The 18,602-nt window shown below is 42.2% G+C and overlaps 1 protein-coding gene across 6 annotated transcripts in view; it reads left to right on the top strand.

Moving 5' to 3' along the window:
• The window catches only part of ARRB1 (arrestin beta 1), a 793,940-nt gene that overhangs the window by 643,328 nt on the left and 132,010 nt on the right, over positions 1-18,602 (top strand). For all 6 annotated transcript variants that reach the window (XM_085623377.1, XM_085623373.1, XM_085623376.1 and 3 more), the window contains 2 exons: positions 1,402-1,461; positions 8,143-8,210. In XM_085623377.1, the coding sequence (XP_085479503.1) occupies positions 1,402-1,461; positions 8,143-8,210 (128 nt within the window). The remainder of the gene's footprint in view (positions 1-1,401; positions 1,462-8,142; positions 8,211-18,602) is intronic.

Below are 18,602 nucleotides of genomic sequence, written 5' to 3'. Positions count from 1 at the left end.
AAAAACTCTGAACCTCTTTGTGAAAATCTTAAGCAAAAACTGTAGCAATTATAAGCTTATGCTAAGGTCATCTAACATGGTGTTCTCCAATAGTGTGAAATTGCTGAATTTTGAGAATATTGGTTTCAGACATTAGGGAGGTGATGTGGGGTTAGAGACTCATAAGTCAGTAAACCTTCTAGATATGAGCGTAGCCTTTGAAAAAGAAAAAATTTTTTACTGATCACACACTACACAATACTGTACATGTACATCACATCAGCAAGCTTTATGTTAAGCTTTTGTAATGTGGTTAAAGTCTATAGGGTTTTGGACCAAGGCTGCTCCATTGGAACAACCCATAAGGATGCCCTGAACAGTCTCTTGATTTCTTCTCTGGCAATGACTTCTACTAACTCAAATGGACCATTTCAACAAACGGTAATTACCCGTTTCATAAGTGCAGACAGGGGGCGCTATAAGCTGAGCTTGGAGCAAGAAAGATGGTAGTATATCCATGGAGAGGGTCCTGTGCATATGGCCCACCCCTGTTACCAAGAGGGTTATTATCTATTCTAAGTGAAACTAATGAGTGGACAGGGAAAGACTTGCCTTTGCGGCACGTTTTCTGTCTACTGTTTAGGGGAAATAGGGTTGGGCCTTGTGGAGGTGTGGGAGTGACTAACAGACCCATTAAAACCAAGGAAGAGGACCTGGGGAGAATTTTCCAGAGTGGGGACAGGGGATGTACCAGTCTGCTGAGCGGAGAGCAGAAATCATTCCACTCTGCGGTAAAAGTAGAGAGAGGGGTCTCGTTTGGTAGCCCTTCTCCGCTCACCAATAACATACTGGCATTTATTCATCTGATTTCTTTGGCTCTTCGGTCCATTCCCATCTTGTACACACTGGTCAGTTGGAAATATTATTGTTTTAAATCACTGGAATAATTGTGGAATTTCCGTCCGCTACTGAAGTCTACCCAAGACCTACTCTGGTTCTAGTCTCAAGCAGAAGGTAGGCAGCTTTAACTAATTCAATGGGTAATTATACAGAGTATAGCTAGAGGCAGAAACGTAATAGTACTAATAGGTAGTTCTACCACTGAAGGTAAAATGTTATGGATTAAACAGAAAGACAAGTACTAAAATGCTATAGCAGATTATCTATACTAATCATTTTTGACCTGTGCCACTCCATACTTTCTGATGTTCTATTCTTGTTTTCTCACTTGGGACCTGGTCTACCTTGAACATCGTTAAGCGTATATGGTCATCTGTGCACCCTTCCTATGTATTAAGGCAGCTGTATTGGGAATTTAAATAACAGCATGATTGACCTGTCATGTTTGGTTATTTTCTGCATTGCTATATGTCTTAGCTGGAATAAAGTTATTTTCTAAATGCTTCCATGCTTATTTTACAGATTCCTCCCAATCTACCCTGTTCAGTCACCCTGCAGCCTGGACCTGAAGATACAGGGAAGGTAAGATATGCTATTTCCTTCTTTAAGAAGCAAATGGAAAGCCTAGCTTCTAAGCATTGTACAAAGTAGGAACATGCATTCATCTACATTCCTAAATTGAGCATCCCCTTACACTGGTCAGGCCAAGGACCTGAGATATACAGCATAATATGTTTGGGTTATTGTGCAAACATGTTTTAATAAAATGACACATCAAAGAATACAATGTATGGTTTCATGCCAACAATCTTTATGAAATTCATTTAATGCAGTAAAAACTTTTATAGATTCTTCAAAAATAGATTTTTTTTAAATGCATAAGGAGCAAGTTAAAATCATTTGTAATACTTCACGGGGCCCCACACAAAAGGTAAAATAGTTACTATTAACAGAATAAAAGTCCCTTGTCCTGAACTCTTATTCTGTCCAGATGGTAAATTCAGAATGGACCCAAAAACGTCTCCTGGTAGCGATGGGATGCCCTTAAAGATAACCAGAAGCTAGGAGAAAGAGCAAAGAAAGACTCCTTATCAATCCTGAACCGCCAAGCTAATGATATCTCAAACTCTGTAACACAGGGCATTTCTTTCTCACAACTCTATAAAGAGAGCAAAACAGAACAAATGCATATTCTTCAAATGCAATCTTTATTAAAGAGGCACATGCTAGAAAAATGTTTTTCACTTTTCTATTTGTCATTTGACCCACCTAAAATAGAAGTATCCAGTAATCCACACCCATAGCTTGTCAGTAACTATCTTGTGGTCAGCCTTTGTAATATTGTCCAGTCTATGTCAAAGGCAGGAATAGCAAGATTCTTGATACAGATCAACCAAAGTAAAAGGCAGTTGCTCTCTCTCCATTTCGAGCAGATCCCCCATTGAGTCCCTGGGTGACCTCTAAATTGGTCTATGACAGTATCCGGTAGATTCATGGATGCAGGTCTGTTCTTTGTAAACTTCTGTCCAGGCCAAGCTCAGAACAGAGAGGTGAAGTAGAAGCTGACTTCAGAAGAAACAACTATTGCTAGATATATCAATTTCAATTAGTTTTATGATAGGGAATTTCCAGACAGATTTGACAGTATAAACTGACAATGCATACAAGACTGCACAGCTCTCAAAACTGATGTTAAAAATGCCAAGACCCCCAGAGGCTGAGGTCAAGGTTTTTTAGATTTTAGAAGCTGGTCTTTCCAACATCACCCAAAGAAAAATAAATCCAAAAATAAGCAAAATAATGTATATTTGTTTGTTGTTTCCCATTGACCAAGATTTATTCCTAAAATGTTGGCTTCTTCCCTAGCACTAAGATATTACATTTGTCAACAGTAATCAATAAATGCCCTCTCTAAAGAAAAAGATGAAACCTGTAAGCAGGTGAATGAAACAGTTTTTAGTTCTGGCATAACAAGCAGCAAAATCCACATAATCAAGTAAAAGTATTAGAGCTCCTTCAAAGGCTGGCATCATTTTGGAGATCTTGTATGTATGTGGGTGTTATTTGTATAGTATGAACCTGGCAAAGAGGCAGCGGAGCACTCTACTGGGTCGAAGGAGTTAGACGAGCTGTGGTCTGGGAGAAGGGGTGGACTGTTACTGCATTGGGATGAAGTATTCTTTAAAGAGGGGTACCTTCAGTTCGTTCCTACATTGGAGCAGAGGTGGTGCTGATGGATTGGAGGATGGTGTTCAGGATCCTGGGTGCATAGATGCAGGAGGGCCTGTGCTTGTTTTTTTGTTTTTGCAATTTTTTGATTCCAGTCAGACGCTGTCCTGACTGTAGGTGTGCCTAGAGTCACTAGAAATAGTGAGTTTGTCAGCCAGATATGCAGGTCAGGTGTGCTCATTATGATGCCGTTGTATAAGATGCAGCAGGTTTTGAAGATAGTTTGAGACAGTAAGGGAATCCATGGAGTTCCATTCCCATGGGGGATATGTGGTCGTATTTCTTCAGGCCCTGGATGAGACGTGCTGTGGAATGTAGGGATGCCTTTATGGGGGCAGGTGTGGACTCTGGGAGGCCATTTAGCAGAGTACAACAGGAGCTCTCTAGAAGGGATGGTTTCACTTTCTTAAATAGAGACAGCTGGTAATATCCCATCTTTGTTTTTTTGGTAATACGTTCTTTGAGATTGAGTTTGGTGTCCATGGTGAATCCAAGTAACCTGGCATCAGTGAAAGTTTAGGCCTATTAATTCAGCAAAGTGTTGACTAGTTATTGCTTGTTGTTGTTGAGGAATAAGAGGAATTGGTGGGGTTTAGTTTCGAGTAGGTGCTGGACATCAAGGAAGGGCTAAGGTGCAGGTAGTGCTTGAGATGTAGGGTGTCTGTGGTGCAGGAGACGATTACGATTACGATTCATCACTGACACAATGTAGAGGCCCAAGGGGTTCCACATAGTGGCTGCAGACGACAGGGTCAAGCTAGAACCATCAGGGACTCTACAAGTCATAGGTATGTTCTGGGATGTAGAGGTTCCCATTTGAATGAACTGGTGTCAGCCGACTTTATGGGAGGAGAATCAGTGAAGGATTTTGCATGTGAATGCCATTTGAGACTTCAGGGTGTGGACCAGGGTGAGATGGTTGATGCTGCCAAAGGCTGCTGAGATGTCCACCAATACCAGGAGGCTGTGAGCATCTGTATCTGTAGTCACGAGGACATTGTCTGTGATGTGTAAGGTAGCAGTCTCCATGCTGCAAAGTGATCTTAAGTCGAATTTGCAGTTGTGGAGGTGATGATTGATATTGATATGATGATTGTGAGCACTGCCTACTCTTTCAAAGAGCTTGCTGATGACGTATAGGTGAGTGATGAGCTGATAATTGGTGGGGTCACTTGGGTCTAATGTGGGTTTCTTTATGTTTGAGAGTATCTGGCTGGCCTGTTTTGAGAGCTTTAGTGAATATGCCTTGAGTGCGGGAGCCATTACCAATGGTGAGCAGAAGTGAAAGAGCTCCTCCAGAGAGTACTTTGTTGAAGGACGCAGATAAGACATCATCTTCATGTGAAGTGGCTTTGAGGGAGTTGAGTATGCCAGTGAGCTCTGTGTGAGATAAGGCTTTGAAGGATATCCATTGCAGGATGCTATGAAAATGGTCCCAAGTAAGAGACTGGTTTGTCAATGATATGTAGTTGGGTTAATGGGGCACCTATGCATCACCCCTTTTGCTAGTCTGGCTTTTGTTTGTTCAAGCATCATCCATTCCATATCAAACTATAACTGTTGTATTCACATAAATCAAGCTTCACAATTTCAGCCAAGCCAGGGCAACTATCTAGGTCTAGCATTGCTTGAAGAAGCTTTTTTTGAGCTACCTTATAGAGAACACTACTTAAATCCCAAATTTGCTAAGTACAAGAGAATTTTCTTCACATTAACAAACTTAAATATTAGCACGTGAAGCCTAAATGGTTGGCTTATGGTATTCAGAACTTGTAGAAAGCCAACCTGTACATTACCCATAGCCTTGTTCGAAGTTTGCTAATGTTGCAGCCTATTCAAAGCAAGCTTGTCAAAGACTTTGATTAAGGTATCTAAACATTGGCCAATAATTTTGTGCATCTGACCATGACCCATTCTTCTATATATGGATTAAATAAAGTTGGCCTTCCTGAAGAGGGAACCGGTCTAGTACAATGTATCACACTTTCTTAAAGATCAATAAAAGGAGTCTACACTAAAAGCTCTTGTTGATTCAAAGAAAACACCAAAACCCTGATGCACAAATGTGTTGACCGTATTTAACACAAAGGGCGAGCTCCAATTATTTCATTTTTTGTTGTGGAAAAGCTATAGAGATTATGAACATCAGTTTGAAATCCCGGTCCCACAATTTTATTTAATACGCTGTTTATATTGTTTTACAGTGATGGGTACATTATGCCTAGTAGAGAAACGGAACTCACAAAAAGCGTTTGACCCCTCAAACAATTGGATGAGTGGAGATGGAACCATAACTGAGAAACAGCAGAAAGATTCCTCTCCAACTGGGGACCTAGACTTAGACCCCAGTGATAAGATCATAAGGCACTGTACAATTTCCAATCACCAAGCACAGACATTGTCCCAGAGTTGTCAATAACAATTCTATAATGTCCTTCAAACCACAATCTGATAGCAGGAGAAGATCCTCTTTTAACTGACCTGCACTGCATGAAATAAAGAACACAGCAGATATTACCAAGTCCACTGGTGACAAAAGACCAGTGAATCACAACACTAGGATTTCTATTTTTGCATAATGTGGGCCAATTCAGAAAGGCATTTAAGAGTACGTGAAGGTCTCCTACATGAGTACTCTTAAAAGCCTTTGTGAATACACCTGAATAGATTGAGGGTAACACTGCACTGCCCTCACGTCCTGTTTCTGAATGGCTTCTAATTTATCCTTTGGATATAAGTATTTGAGTTTAGCAACCTTACCCTTTTTAATGGGGTACATCACCACACTGACCTCATCCAATTCAATTAAAACAATTCAAGTCTACATGAAAGAACCAAAAGGGGGGGCCCTTCCATATACAGAGCTACATCCAAGGGACACTGAGACTTGAAACGCCAAATCACAAGTTCTTAGATGTACATAATTGCAAAAAATCTCAAAGAAAATACCTAAGCGTTCTACATACCACTTAGAATAGATCAACATGTATGGAGCATTCCAGACTGTTTTCACTTCCTCTGTCCTGTGAGATCGCTTCACCTGCTATGGGATGCGAGGCAAGGAAACAATGTTGGGGTCAAGGCCCAGAATTTGTGCATTTGGAAAAGGATGTCTGGGTCTCCAGTTGTGTCCAGCCACTGCCTTTGCCTATACACATAGGTTTATAATGCCAATGTGGTGCTGTAGTGCTGGGATTTAAGAATGAGGAATCAGATAATAGCTCTAGAGCAGTGGTGTGCCTGAAAGTATGACTTCTTCTGTCATTGTATCCTCCCATTCTTCTACCTGCCGTTGCGTCAGTACTCTCAATGGTAACTCATGAGGGAGACTGTTATGGAGCCAGGAGATGGCAGAAGCAGTGGCTAGCTATAAAGCTCTGAGTGCCATGCCTGCACCTTGCTATATAATATCATCTGATGCAATCAACAGACAAAAAAATACAGTGCAGCAAGGGCCATTTGGGACTACAAGGCCACATCCATGGAGGGGGTAATGACCACCGTGAAAGCATGAGGTGCCAAAACCTACAAATGCAGTGACCATGGTGATGAAGGCAGTGTATAGCAGCCTCATCTGACACCACGGCGCGCACTACGTCACTGTACAGACAGATGTGCCTGCCACTGCCTACCTCAAAGTTTGCATTACTTTTATGTTAGCACATGAAATGGCCATTTAATGAAACAGATGCCGTGCACCAATGATGCCCCATCCACTAGCTCTTCGCCATTGAAATATTATGGTAAGTCGTCCAACAAGCAGTGGAACCCCTCGCATGTGATACTCCACAGCAGGCGCATGCTTATTTGTCAGCTATACAGGCTCTAGGAGAGCACTGGAGGGAGCCCCAACATGCTGCACCCTCCAGCATCTGGCTGCCTCCCTCTGCTTCACTGCCTGGATCCCTGGTGTACACTGGAGTCTTGAGACAATCTGCAGAGAAACCTAAGCATGCTTGCTCCAGCTGGTGTCCATACAGCCTTGACTTAGCTTAAGCCCAGAGAGGAATCACCGACTTGGTCAAGTTTTAACAGCCCGTGGAACCAAACACTGATCGGGGAAATCCACAGGTAGGCTTTGAGCAAGAGTCGAACGCATTATTGTATTGTATTGAGAATGTAATGTCAGTGACATCTTTCACGTGGCCTCTGCCCTTTCTGTGCTCTGATGGGGCCGTAGTTATCACCTCATTAGTAGTTACACATACATTTTGGATGCTAGCAAACCATGAGAAAGTCACTGTTTATTTTTATGTATGCAGTTTGAGCCCTAGACGTAATCTGATCCGTTTACAGCTAGATACCAAATATTCAACTAATGCCGGTTCTGAATTCTTCATACTTGAATTTGCGTTTTGTGTCCCTTCTTGTTCTGCCAACATGTTTCTTCCAATGGGCATGTGGCCTTATGACCTCCCGAGTTGGGCCCAAGACTTTCTGAGTCTTAGGGACTAGTGAAAGCTGCCAACCCCGCCCTCTGACAGCGAATGTAGTGGGAGTCGATTTCACATCTCTAAAAGTGTAAGGGTGGTTTTCTGTAATTTCAAGATGGAAGGCAGTTCAAATTTGGGCAAGAGGATCCTTTCCTCTTTGTTGTTAAGTGCTCTGAATGAGTGAAAGAAAGTACCTATCATGTCAAATGTGTGCATTTTGTATTAGATAAAGTATTTATGGTCACACCATTATGCCTCACCTGGGGTTGATTTCACTTTGACACATATAAGATTTAATAAGTGGTTGAACAAAATACATTTTTTTTAAACTACAATAAAATCAGGATACATCATAACAGGCCATATTAAAAAATCCCTACATTATGTTAAAAAAGTATAATTCATATAAATGTGTAATATTATCACTATTATTATCATGTGTAGTAGTAGTAGTAGAAGTAATAGCGATAGTAATCACAGTAATAGTAGCATTACAGTTAATTATGTAATTGGTCACTTTTTTGTTTCTACTATTAGTGCTAGGATTAACAATGCCATTATATTAATATAGTATTGATTATTTTCCAATCTGCTTCCTCAGGCTTGTGGTGTTGACTACGAAGTGAAAGCTTTCTGTGCAGAAAACCTAGAAGAGAAAATCCACAAAAGGTACATTGGAAAATATATATGAATAATGTCACCTGTAATGTACCATTGAGCTTAACATCAAATATACTGCTAAAGATAATCTCATGTTCCGACGGGGAGGGTTGAATGCACCTATTTTATCATGGCATACACAGTGCGCACTGTCCATGGATGTAACCATAAGCAATTTTGATGAAAAACGTAGGGAATTTATTTTTGGGAAACCACTGGTCATGTTTCGGTGAGGATAGCATTAGAATCTCATCAAACATTGGGTCCAGTTCAAAAGGTAAATATATGCATGCTTATTTATTCACATTTATTTACTCCTACACCTAGATGTAACTATTCATTTTTGTTCTTCAACAGTTCTCAGTGGAGATTTACACCTAGGTGTAGGCTTGCATGTCTCCATCCAATCAAATGAGGATTCTTCTCTGGGTCACCTCCCCACCCTACTTCAGGCATGCCAGGGCCAAAAAACGGACAAACAATTGCCCCTGGTCATGGGTTACCCTACACATCTGGCTGGTGTACTGCTATGAGGAAACCAGACTTTCCACTACCGTGGTCAGTCTGGCCCCGGTGTCACTCAGAGCAGTGACGGGGACCCCATTCAACTTGACCTGGTGGATGTGATGACTCCCACTCGCAGGGATCTCCAGTCTACCCTCTTATTTCACCCCCAACAAAGGGAGATAAGGGCATACTCTACTGCCTTCCCCTGGGGGCTAACTACCCCCAAGGCCACATGCCACCCGTAGAGGTCCCACCAGTGGGTGGTTTCTGTGGACAGACAGAGTCCTTCTGCTTATGTCCTAGCTGGGAACAATCAAAGCAGCGGGGTTGGAAGTGGGGCACCCTGAGCCACTTCCCACCAGAAGTTCCCTCTCTCTCAGAAGGGTCTTGGGAACCCTTTTGTACACCCTTAGCCTTGAACTTGTCTGTGTCTCCCTTGCCCTCCCCTTCAGTCTGCCGGGGAGAGCCTGAACCACCCTTCTTGGGGTCACTCTCAGGTACCTTCTTGGACACTCTGGTGCCGACCCAGAGGTCCGCCTCCGCTGCAACCTTCCTGGGATCAGCAAGCTTGCTATCTATTAAGTGTTAGCACAGCTCTGTAAAACAGATTTGAGCATTTGCTCCCTCAAAATTAGGTTGCGTAGCCCAATATAATCATCCACTTTTCTGCCCCTCACCAAGACCTTAAGTGCCTTGCTGGCATAATCTAAGAAGTCTACCCAGGACTAGTTGGAGAGCGTGTGGCTCTCCCTGAACCTCTGCTGGTACATCTCAGGGGTCAGCACAAACTTAGTAACAAGCATGGCCTTCATGGCGGCCTATCTGGTCTGATCCTCTTCCTCTAATGTGAGAAGTGTATTCCTCCCCACTGTGGGCATGTGTTTCCACAGATTACCTTACCCCCAGTATTCCTCTTGGACCTTGTGCACCTTGACTGCAACTTCATAAGCAGCAAATCACTTGTCTATATCATCTCCCACCACATAATGAGGCACCAGCTCCTGAGGTACGCGTACTCTCATTTCTCCAGCAGACACTGTTGGTACGCTGCAACCTTCACTGTTCGGTGCTGTAGGTTGCCTTGCCTTTAGTTCCTGCAGCCTCATGCTCTTTTCATGCTTCAACAGTAGCTTTTCTCAGCTAAGGCCCTCTCAGCCTCATCCCTCTTCTCCTCCTTTTCCAGCTTTAATTTGACCATCTCTAGCTTGAGCTTCCTCTCCTCTCCTCCCTCCTGTCATCCAACTCCTCTTGGTTCAGGCCCCTAGAAAACACACTACACCCTGCACGGGGGCCGAGTTCCAACTCAGGGGGTCACGTCATCCTCCTCAGCTGAATGTTGTTCCTCAGAACTGGCATCCAAATGTTGCTCCACATCATCTTCGCCATCCTGGTCCTCTGTTGTGACTGGCCACTGGTGGGCCTTTGCCCATGCCTTTAAAGACTTTTGGAGCTCTGCCTTCCTGGTGCTCCTTTTGGCAGGCAGCCCCTTCTTCTGGCAAAACACTTTGAGCTCAACCACAGTGTACCTCTCCAGATTGGCCAGCTCAAACTCCATCCCTACATGTGGGGTCAGGGACACAGTCGGGTAGAGTATGAATGAATTTAGAAAAAGTAACAATGGCAATGAGGGAGAATTTAAAACTCAAATAGGTCTTAGGTAGTTGATGGTAGTATACACAGAATCACCATGTGGCACTGCACTGCACAAAGTCCTGTCCTCACCGCTGATCACCAAAAAGCAGCGCAAAAAACACCCCCAGCCTGTTTTTTTGAGGGCCAGGTCCAACGGAGGGTTTTCCCAGATGCTTGGCAATGGATAATGGAATACAGCTCACTTCTCAGGCCATGAAAGATTTACTCGCGACTCATAATGTGTAGCACAATTCTACCACTCTGAATGACCCTCAGTGTAATGGGCAAGGCAAACGAATCAAACAATCTACAACAAGCAGGAGAATTGCGGATAGGAGTGGAGAGAGTGGAGAGAGTATGTAAAAGAAAAATATGGAGTTAATACATCACTCGGCACAGTACAGCAGAAATGACTCCCTTTAAATTGCTAAAAGCAATAGGTTGAGAAATACGTTGCTTTGAGGAATGTTTCTATGGACAGAAAGATGATCATGGAGCTCAGAGTTGCTGGGAAGCAGGAAAACATGAACAATAAGTATGATATTGATAAGATGATGTGTATTTTGAATTTCAAGGTGGGATAGTGGGTCCATATCTTGAAACCTGGGATTATTGCTAAGGCAGCATCTACGTTTGTAAAACCATGTAATGTAGTTAAGGAGAATCTCCACAATGTGATAGCACATGATGGTGGAGTTTGGAATTTTAAGCATGTGGCTGGGTGTGGTGGAAGAGTTGCTGACAAAAGTGTGTGTAGGTACCGTCTGGTGATGAAGTGAGTGATGATTTCTTTGTTGCAGTGAAAACAAAAGCAGTCAGTGAGACATCCACTGTTCAATCAGAGTGCGTTGCTGGCGATGATACTTTGACTAAGAGTTTGAGGAGCTCGGGTGAGGCTAGTGGGATAACAGATGAGTGTGATTCTGTGACCTTGAAAGTCAAGCTCATAGGTAGAGTTAGAATGGCATCTATTACTCTTAAAGATTGTGTAAGAGTTATACGGCCATCTGTTAGACTCAAAGAGTGTGTGTGCGTTAGCATGTGTCAAGCCAGTTTTACCCTTTAATAACTTCACTGTATATATTGTTTCCTATTTTCCATTTCTAGTCTGGTTTTCTTATTTTTCTTTTTCTTAGTTCTTTTCAGTTCTCTTTTCTGTATGAATGGGGTATGTGGTATGATTCGTAGTTTAGGTTGTCTTGTGCTGCCACACAAGCAATCTGTCTCTGTACTTGCCGCTCCACTGTTTCTTAATGTTTTGGAGTTTATTATTCCACAAGTGTGGCACTGTCGTGAGTGTGTAAGATGTTACTTACCTAGTGGTACTTTACAGTGGGTTTTGTTAATAATTGGTGACTTGTAGGAGAATACAATGGTTCTTAATGGCCTATGAAGGTCCAGGATAGCGAAAAGCCCTAGAGAGGGCAGGTGATTTTGTATAGGTACAAAGACTCAAAGGGGAGAGAGATAATTAATATAGAGAAATTAATTAATATAGAGAAGGGACAAGAAAGTCAAATTATGACACTTATTTATTATACATAAGATGAATTCAAGTGCTCACATATTCAGTGACAACAAGCGTGACGTGAAGGTGAGGGTGAACTTTAAAAGAGAACATCGCATTGGCAACAATTGTGAACCATTTTTGTTAAATTAGTATAAAGGGTTCAAGTTGCGTAAGGTCGACGACGTTTCGAACTCAGTTATTCGAGTTCATCTTCAGGACAAATGTGAGCATATGAACTTTAGCATATGGAATGGATGATCACTTGCGGTGCAATCATTTAGTTAGCGAGTCACCGGAGTGGCCAACACTACAGTGAGTGCCTCGAGGGTTGAAGGCTTGAAAAAAACCGCTGTGTCCAGAATCAAAAATTTAGAATGGAGCGGGGATCTTCTGGTGCCGGGAAATGAATTCGTTGAGGCGGCACAAGGTCCAATAAATGGGAGTCTCAAGGGGGGGTCTGTTCGCGTGCTAATCCGCGCTGCGACTGAGTGTGTGTGCGTTAGCATGTGTCAAGCCAGTTTTACCCTTTAATAACTTCACTGTATATATTGTTTCCTATTTTCCATTTCTAGTCTGGTTTTCTTATTTTTCTTTTTGTTAGTTCTTTTCAGTTCTCTTTTCTGTATGAATGGGGTATGTGGTATGATTCGTAGTTTAGGTTGTCTTGTGCTGCCACACAAGCAATCTGTCTCTGTACTTGCCGCTCCACTGTTTCTTAATGTTTTGGAGTTTATTATTCCACAAGTGTGGCACTGTCGTGAGTGTGTAAGATGTTACTTACCTAGTGGTACTTTACAGTGGGTTTTGTTAATAATTGGTGACTAGCACTGCATTAATATAGGCACACCCATCATGCACCTGCCTACTTTCCCTTTAAAATAACCTGTCACTTCTGCCTCAGTCTACCAGTCTACAACGTCTTCGAAAGGGCATTCATGACAACACCTTGCTGCACTGTCACCTGATAAGAGAGATGAAGTGACTGAAAGCCCAGGCACATTTCCAAAGGTCAAACATTTTAATTTCAGAATGGCCCACTCAACCCTTCAGAGATGATACAAGTAGTACTATTGAGCATAGTGGTGATAACACCTAATGTGTATGTGCCTAACAATCGATTTTATTGCATGCTACCTGAAATGTATCTTGTTTGTTTTTATGGTGTAAATATGTCCATCATTGTTTCTGTAATTAGACTGATCATAAGGAATGGTCAGATTCACATGCATAAGTAGGTGCACATTTCTCTTCTATTGGGCGCATTGTCCATGTATGCACCATGGCACATTTTTAAAGAAATGTGAAGGCACCCACATGAACACTGCACCAGTTTGTAATGAATGCATTGCCCTGAGGGGCTTATGCAGCCACTCCGTGTTTCACTGTGCAGGCGGCACCTGCCTGCACTTTATGGATGAGACTGGGATCCCCCTGCTGGCAGGTGCCGTGAGTGACTGCATCCTCCTGGAGAGGAGGTCTGGAAGAACTGGAGGACATCTCTTGTCCCCTCCAGAGGGCTGCCATCCAGGGGCACATTCACAGTGTGCCTCCTGATGCCTTTGTTGTCTTTGCACACATGTCCATAATACGTCAAGGGTGCTGAGGCAAAGAGATTTTCTCATTTGCATAGGTCATGCGCCCATGCAAATGAGGGAATCGCCTGCCGAGATATATGTGCACGAGCACTATCAGTATTACAGAAGGGGCTGCACAAGCATCTGCAGCCGTTCTGTAAATACCAAATTGCCCTGGGGTGCACAGAGTGTGAGGGCAGATGCCCGTTGCTCTCCCGGGCTCTTTCTGTAATACAGCCCTAGGTGTCTAAGTGCATTTATATTCAAATGATGCCCTTCTAATAACACCAGACGGCTTACAATGAGGATTAAATGAACTTGGTTCTTGCTGCTATGATTATTTTAGCAAAATGACTTTATTCACTTAATCATTTCCTACAGTGCAAACAAAACTCTAGGGCATCAGAGCACTTTACAATTAAAGAAGGTGAACAACGAGGGAACATATTTAATTTACAGGTAAAGTCAATAAATCTAAGCCAAATCAAAATAACATTATTCGGGAAATACCAAGGATAGTATCATGCACCTTGAAAGTTGGCAATGAGTTTCTCGAGATATATAAAACGTTATGTTGCTTTATTGTATTGCTTTTATAGAATTTATAAAGTAAACTACATGATGATCGGCATGTTGAGAATAAGTGCTCTCATGAGGTTATGTTGCCTTTATAACACAACGTGTTAGCAACATTTTTCATTTTATTTAGTTTATTTGAAGTAGTTTTATATAGCGTGGACATTACCCAAAGGTGTTACAGTTCTTTACATTAGAAATAAGACATTACATAAAAGTCATAAATGATACCAGTCAAAAATATTTAATAACAAATGTAAACAGAAATGATGCTGCAGAAAGTCTCATACGTGGAGGTAGAGGGGATTGCCGTAAACCAGCATTCAGTGCATCATCTGAGTCCGAGAACAGTGGAAGGAAGAGGAGAAATCCATGGAAATGTCTCTGAATAGAAGGGCTTCCAGTTCAAGTTGAAAGAGTGTCCGTGAGGCATTAGAACATTGGAATGTTGAGTGCTCCATTGAAGACAATCAAGTGCTCAGGGCTTCTAATGGCTGGTAAAAGCCCGGTGCTCCAACATTCCAATGTTTGTCTTTCACAGCAACAACTGTGAACAAAGGCGTCAGTGAACCAGAGGGGATTTCAACCGTCTCGGGCTCCCTGCAGCCTTCGTTTTACTAATTAAAACATTCTGCCCTGGTGCGGAATGTTCTAATAGCATTATAGACTGCTGTGGCTGGGCTATACCGGCCATTATAGGCCTTCGGCTCGGGCCTTTAACGTTGGAGTGGGCCTTTCATCGCCAGTATAGCTGCAGTGGGCTATAAGGCTAAAGTGGTGCACAATCTTGAAGGTAAAGAGTTCAAGGCTTTACTGGCATTCCTAGAAAAGGGCTGAGCCATAAATTGTTCCTTTTTAAAGGAGAGGGGGAGTCAACATTTTGTGATAGCTACTCCCACACTGGCCACCAGGTCATGTAGATTGCAGGTGTCAGGGCCGGGTAAGTGATGCAGGTCATTTTGTATATGGCTCAGGCTTCAATGGGAAGCCAGCAGAGCGTTAATAGAACAGTGAGATTTGGTGATCCCTTTTAGCTCTAGAGCTGAAATGTGCTTCCAACATGAAGAACAACTTTTACTGGAACTAGGTGCATTTTGGGTACACAAGTCGAGAGAGACTTATAGTAGATGATTCTTGACAACACCAAGAGTTTTGGGATCCTGTTGGGAGTGAAGCAACGAGTATGGATTACAGGCCATTGGTACTGCATTGTCACTGTAGATTGAGCCTTTTATCAATGATAACTCCTAGGAATTTGGGTTTGTCGACAATGGTTGGTTTACACTTGAGGATTTTGATTGAATCGACCCAGGACTGGCGGTGGTGAAAGTGCTCAGGAAATGAGGAGTAATTATATTTTCTCATACAACTGTATGAATAAATTGCCCCTGCTACATTACCCTGGGATCAGATTGCCTCTATTCAGGCAGTCTGAGACTAGTGCTTAATCTGTAAAAAAACAAGTACCGGAGCCCAAAGTATTTCTCAGAGATAATTAATGTCGGCATGCTGACTACAAAGGCTGCGCTGTCTCGATTCCCTCCCATGCCTTTTCAATCCACAACCAGACTTTCCCTGCCTCTTTATCTCATTCTATCATGTACAAAAAAGGATAAGTATGGAGGAAACCGTATATCTCTTTTATTTAGGTATGGGAAACAATTAATGACCCCATCTACAGTCCTCAGTCCTACACAAGTGTATTGCCTAACTATTTAAGGATACACATACACAATGGGACCGATCTTTGAACAACACATTAAATGACAAAAACAATACAAAAATACACAAATACATGTAAACAGTGTGTAAAAACAACCTATGAACTAAATTAAATGTTGTCAATCCCTAACTCAATATTGCTACTAGTGTTCACACATTTAATGTGAGTGATACACACAGAGGTAGTCACAGTGTGCCAGTAACAAAGGCCCCCTTTTAGCCTTTTTAGCTCATATATGGCACACAAATCTAATCAATCGCTTGTTTTTATAATGACTCCTCCGAAGCTTGTCTTGTCGACGCGGACACGTTTCAGCCTTTAGATTCCTTTTGGCCTCCTCAGGACAAGGGCAATGAAACAATGATGGGACAAAACTCCTTGAGTGTGGCATGAATCTCGTTCAACCAGGGCAAACTAGATACACCTCTCTCACCAGTGAGGCTAAACGTGAATAAATCACTACTTCAGGGATTTGCACTGCCTACCAATCAGTTCAGCCAAGTGCCACCAATCACTTTCCCGATCCTCTGCTCCGACTATCAGCAACTGAGGTCAACAATGACTCTCTCAATACTCCGCTCCGACCTTCAGCGAAATGCAGGGAGCAGAGGATTGAGAGAGTCATTGTTGAACTCAGTTGCTGATAGTTGGCGTAGTGATAAAAATGACTATTCCAACTCCAGTGAGTGCAACAGTAGGGAAAGTGTTGGATAGCGTAGGGATAAAAATTACTATTCCAACTCCAGTGAGTGCAAGAGTAGGGAAAGTGTTCAATAGCGTAGAGGTACAAATTACTATTCCCATCTACCCCAAAACCCATACCCACCCTAAAGTTAAAAAATCTCCATAACTTACCTTATATTGCATTGTAATGACATGTGTTGTAATGGGATGCATTGTAATGACATGCGTTGTAGTGACATGCGTTGTAATGGCATGTGTTGTAATGGCATGAGATGTAAAGTCAGTTGCGTTGTAACAGTTGCGTTGTAAAAGCAGTGCGATGTAATGACTGCGTTGCAATGGATGTTTCCCTGTAAGAGTGTTGACTGGGAGCACTCTCAAAGGAATCCCCCTTCTTGGAATGCATCTCTGGCCATCAGTGCCCCCAGATACAGCCACTCCTTGTGTGACTGGGATTTATTTTGTATTATTTTATAGGTTTCATTAAGGTGGTTTTTCATGTGGCCACCTCTTCAGTCATCTCTTGGGCTGTCAGTTTCAACTACATTTTGGACATTGAGTGGCATTACGTCACACACGGTATAAACAGATTACAAATGATTTGCTAATAGATCGCTGACAGACATTTCATTGTATTTCAGTAAATTTGTATAAGGCACCTAGCAGTGTCCCTTTATGGACTTGTGGGAAGAAATAATCCCTCTTGTCATTTCCCCACAACAGTCTGTTTGGATTCCTGAATTGCTGTGCATGTGTTTTAAGAGTTATCAAGCCTTTCATGTGCATCATCTATGAATGATTCCCATATAGACTTTGGATGGGCATTCGGAGTCACCATTGGGTGACTAGAGGCTAAAAGAATAATTGGGGTTCACTTGTGCCTCTCTGGCAAACTCTTGGAAAACTCTGACATTCCCATTGAAGCAGCAATCCTGGCTGTTGGGAGCCAAACAGGGGAAGAAGGACCACATGAATATGGATAATTAGAGAGGAAAATGTGAAAGAAAGCGGGAGCTTTACTTATAATTCAACAAGCCCAAGCCAAGAACAAAAAAAAAATATCAAATTATTTTAATTCAGTTCAAATTACACATCTTTCGTGCCTCGGATATAAGTTGCTCCAGTTTTAAAGTTATGACTATTTGTTTATTACTCAGAGTGGCATGTTTACAAGATGCGTGTAAAGCCATCCAAGAAAAAACCTTTAGTCTGCAGCCAAAAAGTACAAAAACATGGCAGTGGAAGAAAAACTGCATTCCCTCCATGTGCATATTTGACAGCTGTGCACTTCTGTACCAAAGCAGACAGTTTAAAAACCTAAGGCCAGATGTACAAACGCATTTTGCAGTTACAAACCCTGCAATTCACAAAATTACAGGGTTTGAGACTGCAGATTAGTATTATCAAATGTAATAAACCACTTTTGTCGTTTAGAAAAGCCTTTCTGAAGTGCAAAAGGGGGTTTCCTACATGAAAGAGATGCCCCTTCTTAAATATGGTTCTCAGTGAGATTATCAATGGTTTGTTACTGCAGTTGCAGTGCAAACCCTTGAAACGTTACTCACACTTCAAAGAATGGCTGCTCACTATTATTCCAAACAGGACACTTATGTTTTTTAAAGTACAAAATACAGGCTGCTTGAAAGCAGCATCAGTTCCTTTAGAAAATACAGGCTACTCAAAAAAAAAAAAATTCCCGTTGGTGGTATGCTGATTTTTGCAGGCCACAGCTCTGCATTCGCAGCCAGGGCCAGTCCTAGGACTTCTGAGGCCCCGGGCAAAGATGTGAGGCCCCTCTAATTGCATATTGCATCACAAGAAGTGAATTCATAGAAAGTTACATCGCAGGACTATTGATCTTATTTGGCTTCACTGAAGCGACCTAATGTGGATATCAGCAACATGGACAAAAAGATGAGGGGATAGAAAACAGGTGAGCAAATATCCATTTCTTAAAAGGAAAGATTGCAATCAAACAGTGAGGAGAGAATGAACACCTAAAAGTAAAATTCCAGTGAAACATAAATAGAGTAACTCCAACGTTCTAGATTATTCTCGTTGAGTGGCTCCCTGGTATTGATTCGATTAGGGAAGGCCAAGTACCAGGGTGTGTGTACGGTGAAGGTATGCAGCAGATTCAAGGGGTTTTCAAATCACCGTTTTTAATTAGGTGTTAGAACTGTAGGACATATTAG

Source organism: Triturus cristatus, chromosome 8 (assembly GCF_964204655.1).
Source record: "Triturus cristatus chromosome 8, aTriCri1.1, whole genome shotgun sequence".
Classification (NCBI taxonomy): domain Eukaryota; kingdom Metazoa; phylum Chordata; class Amphibia; order Caudata; family Salamandridae; genus Triturus; species Triturus cristatus.
This window is presented reverse-complemented; position numbering and strand designations above follow the sequence as displayed.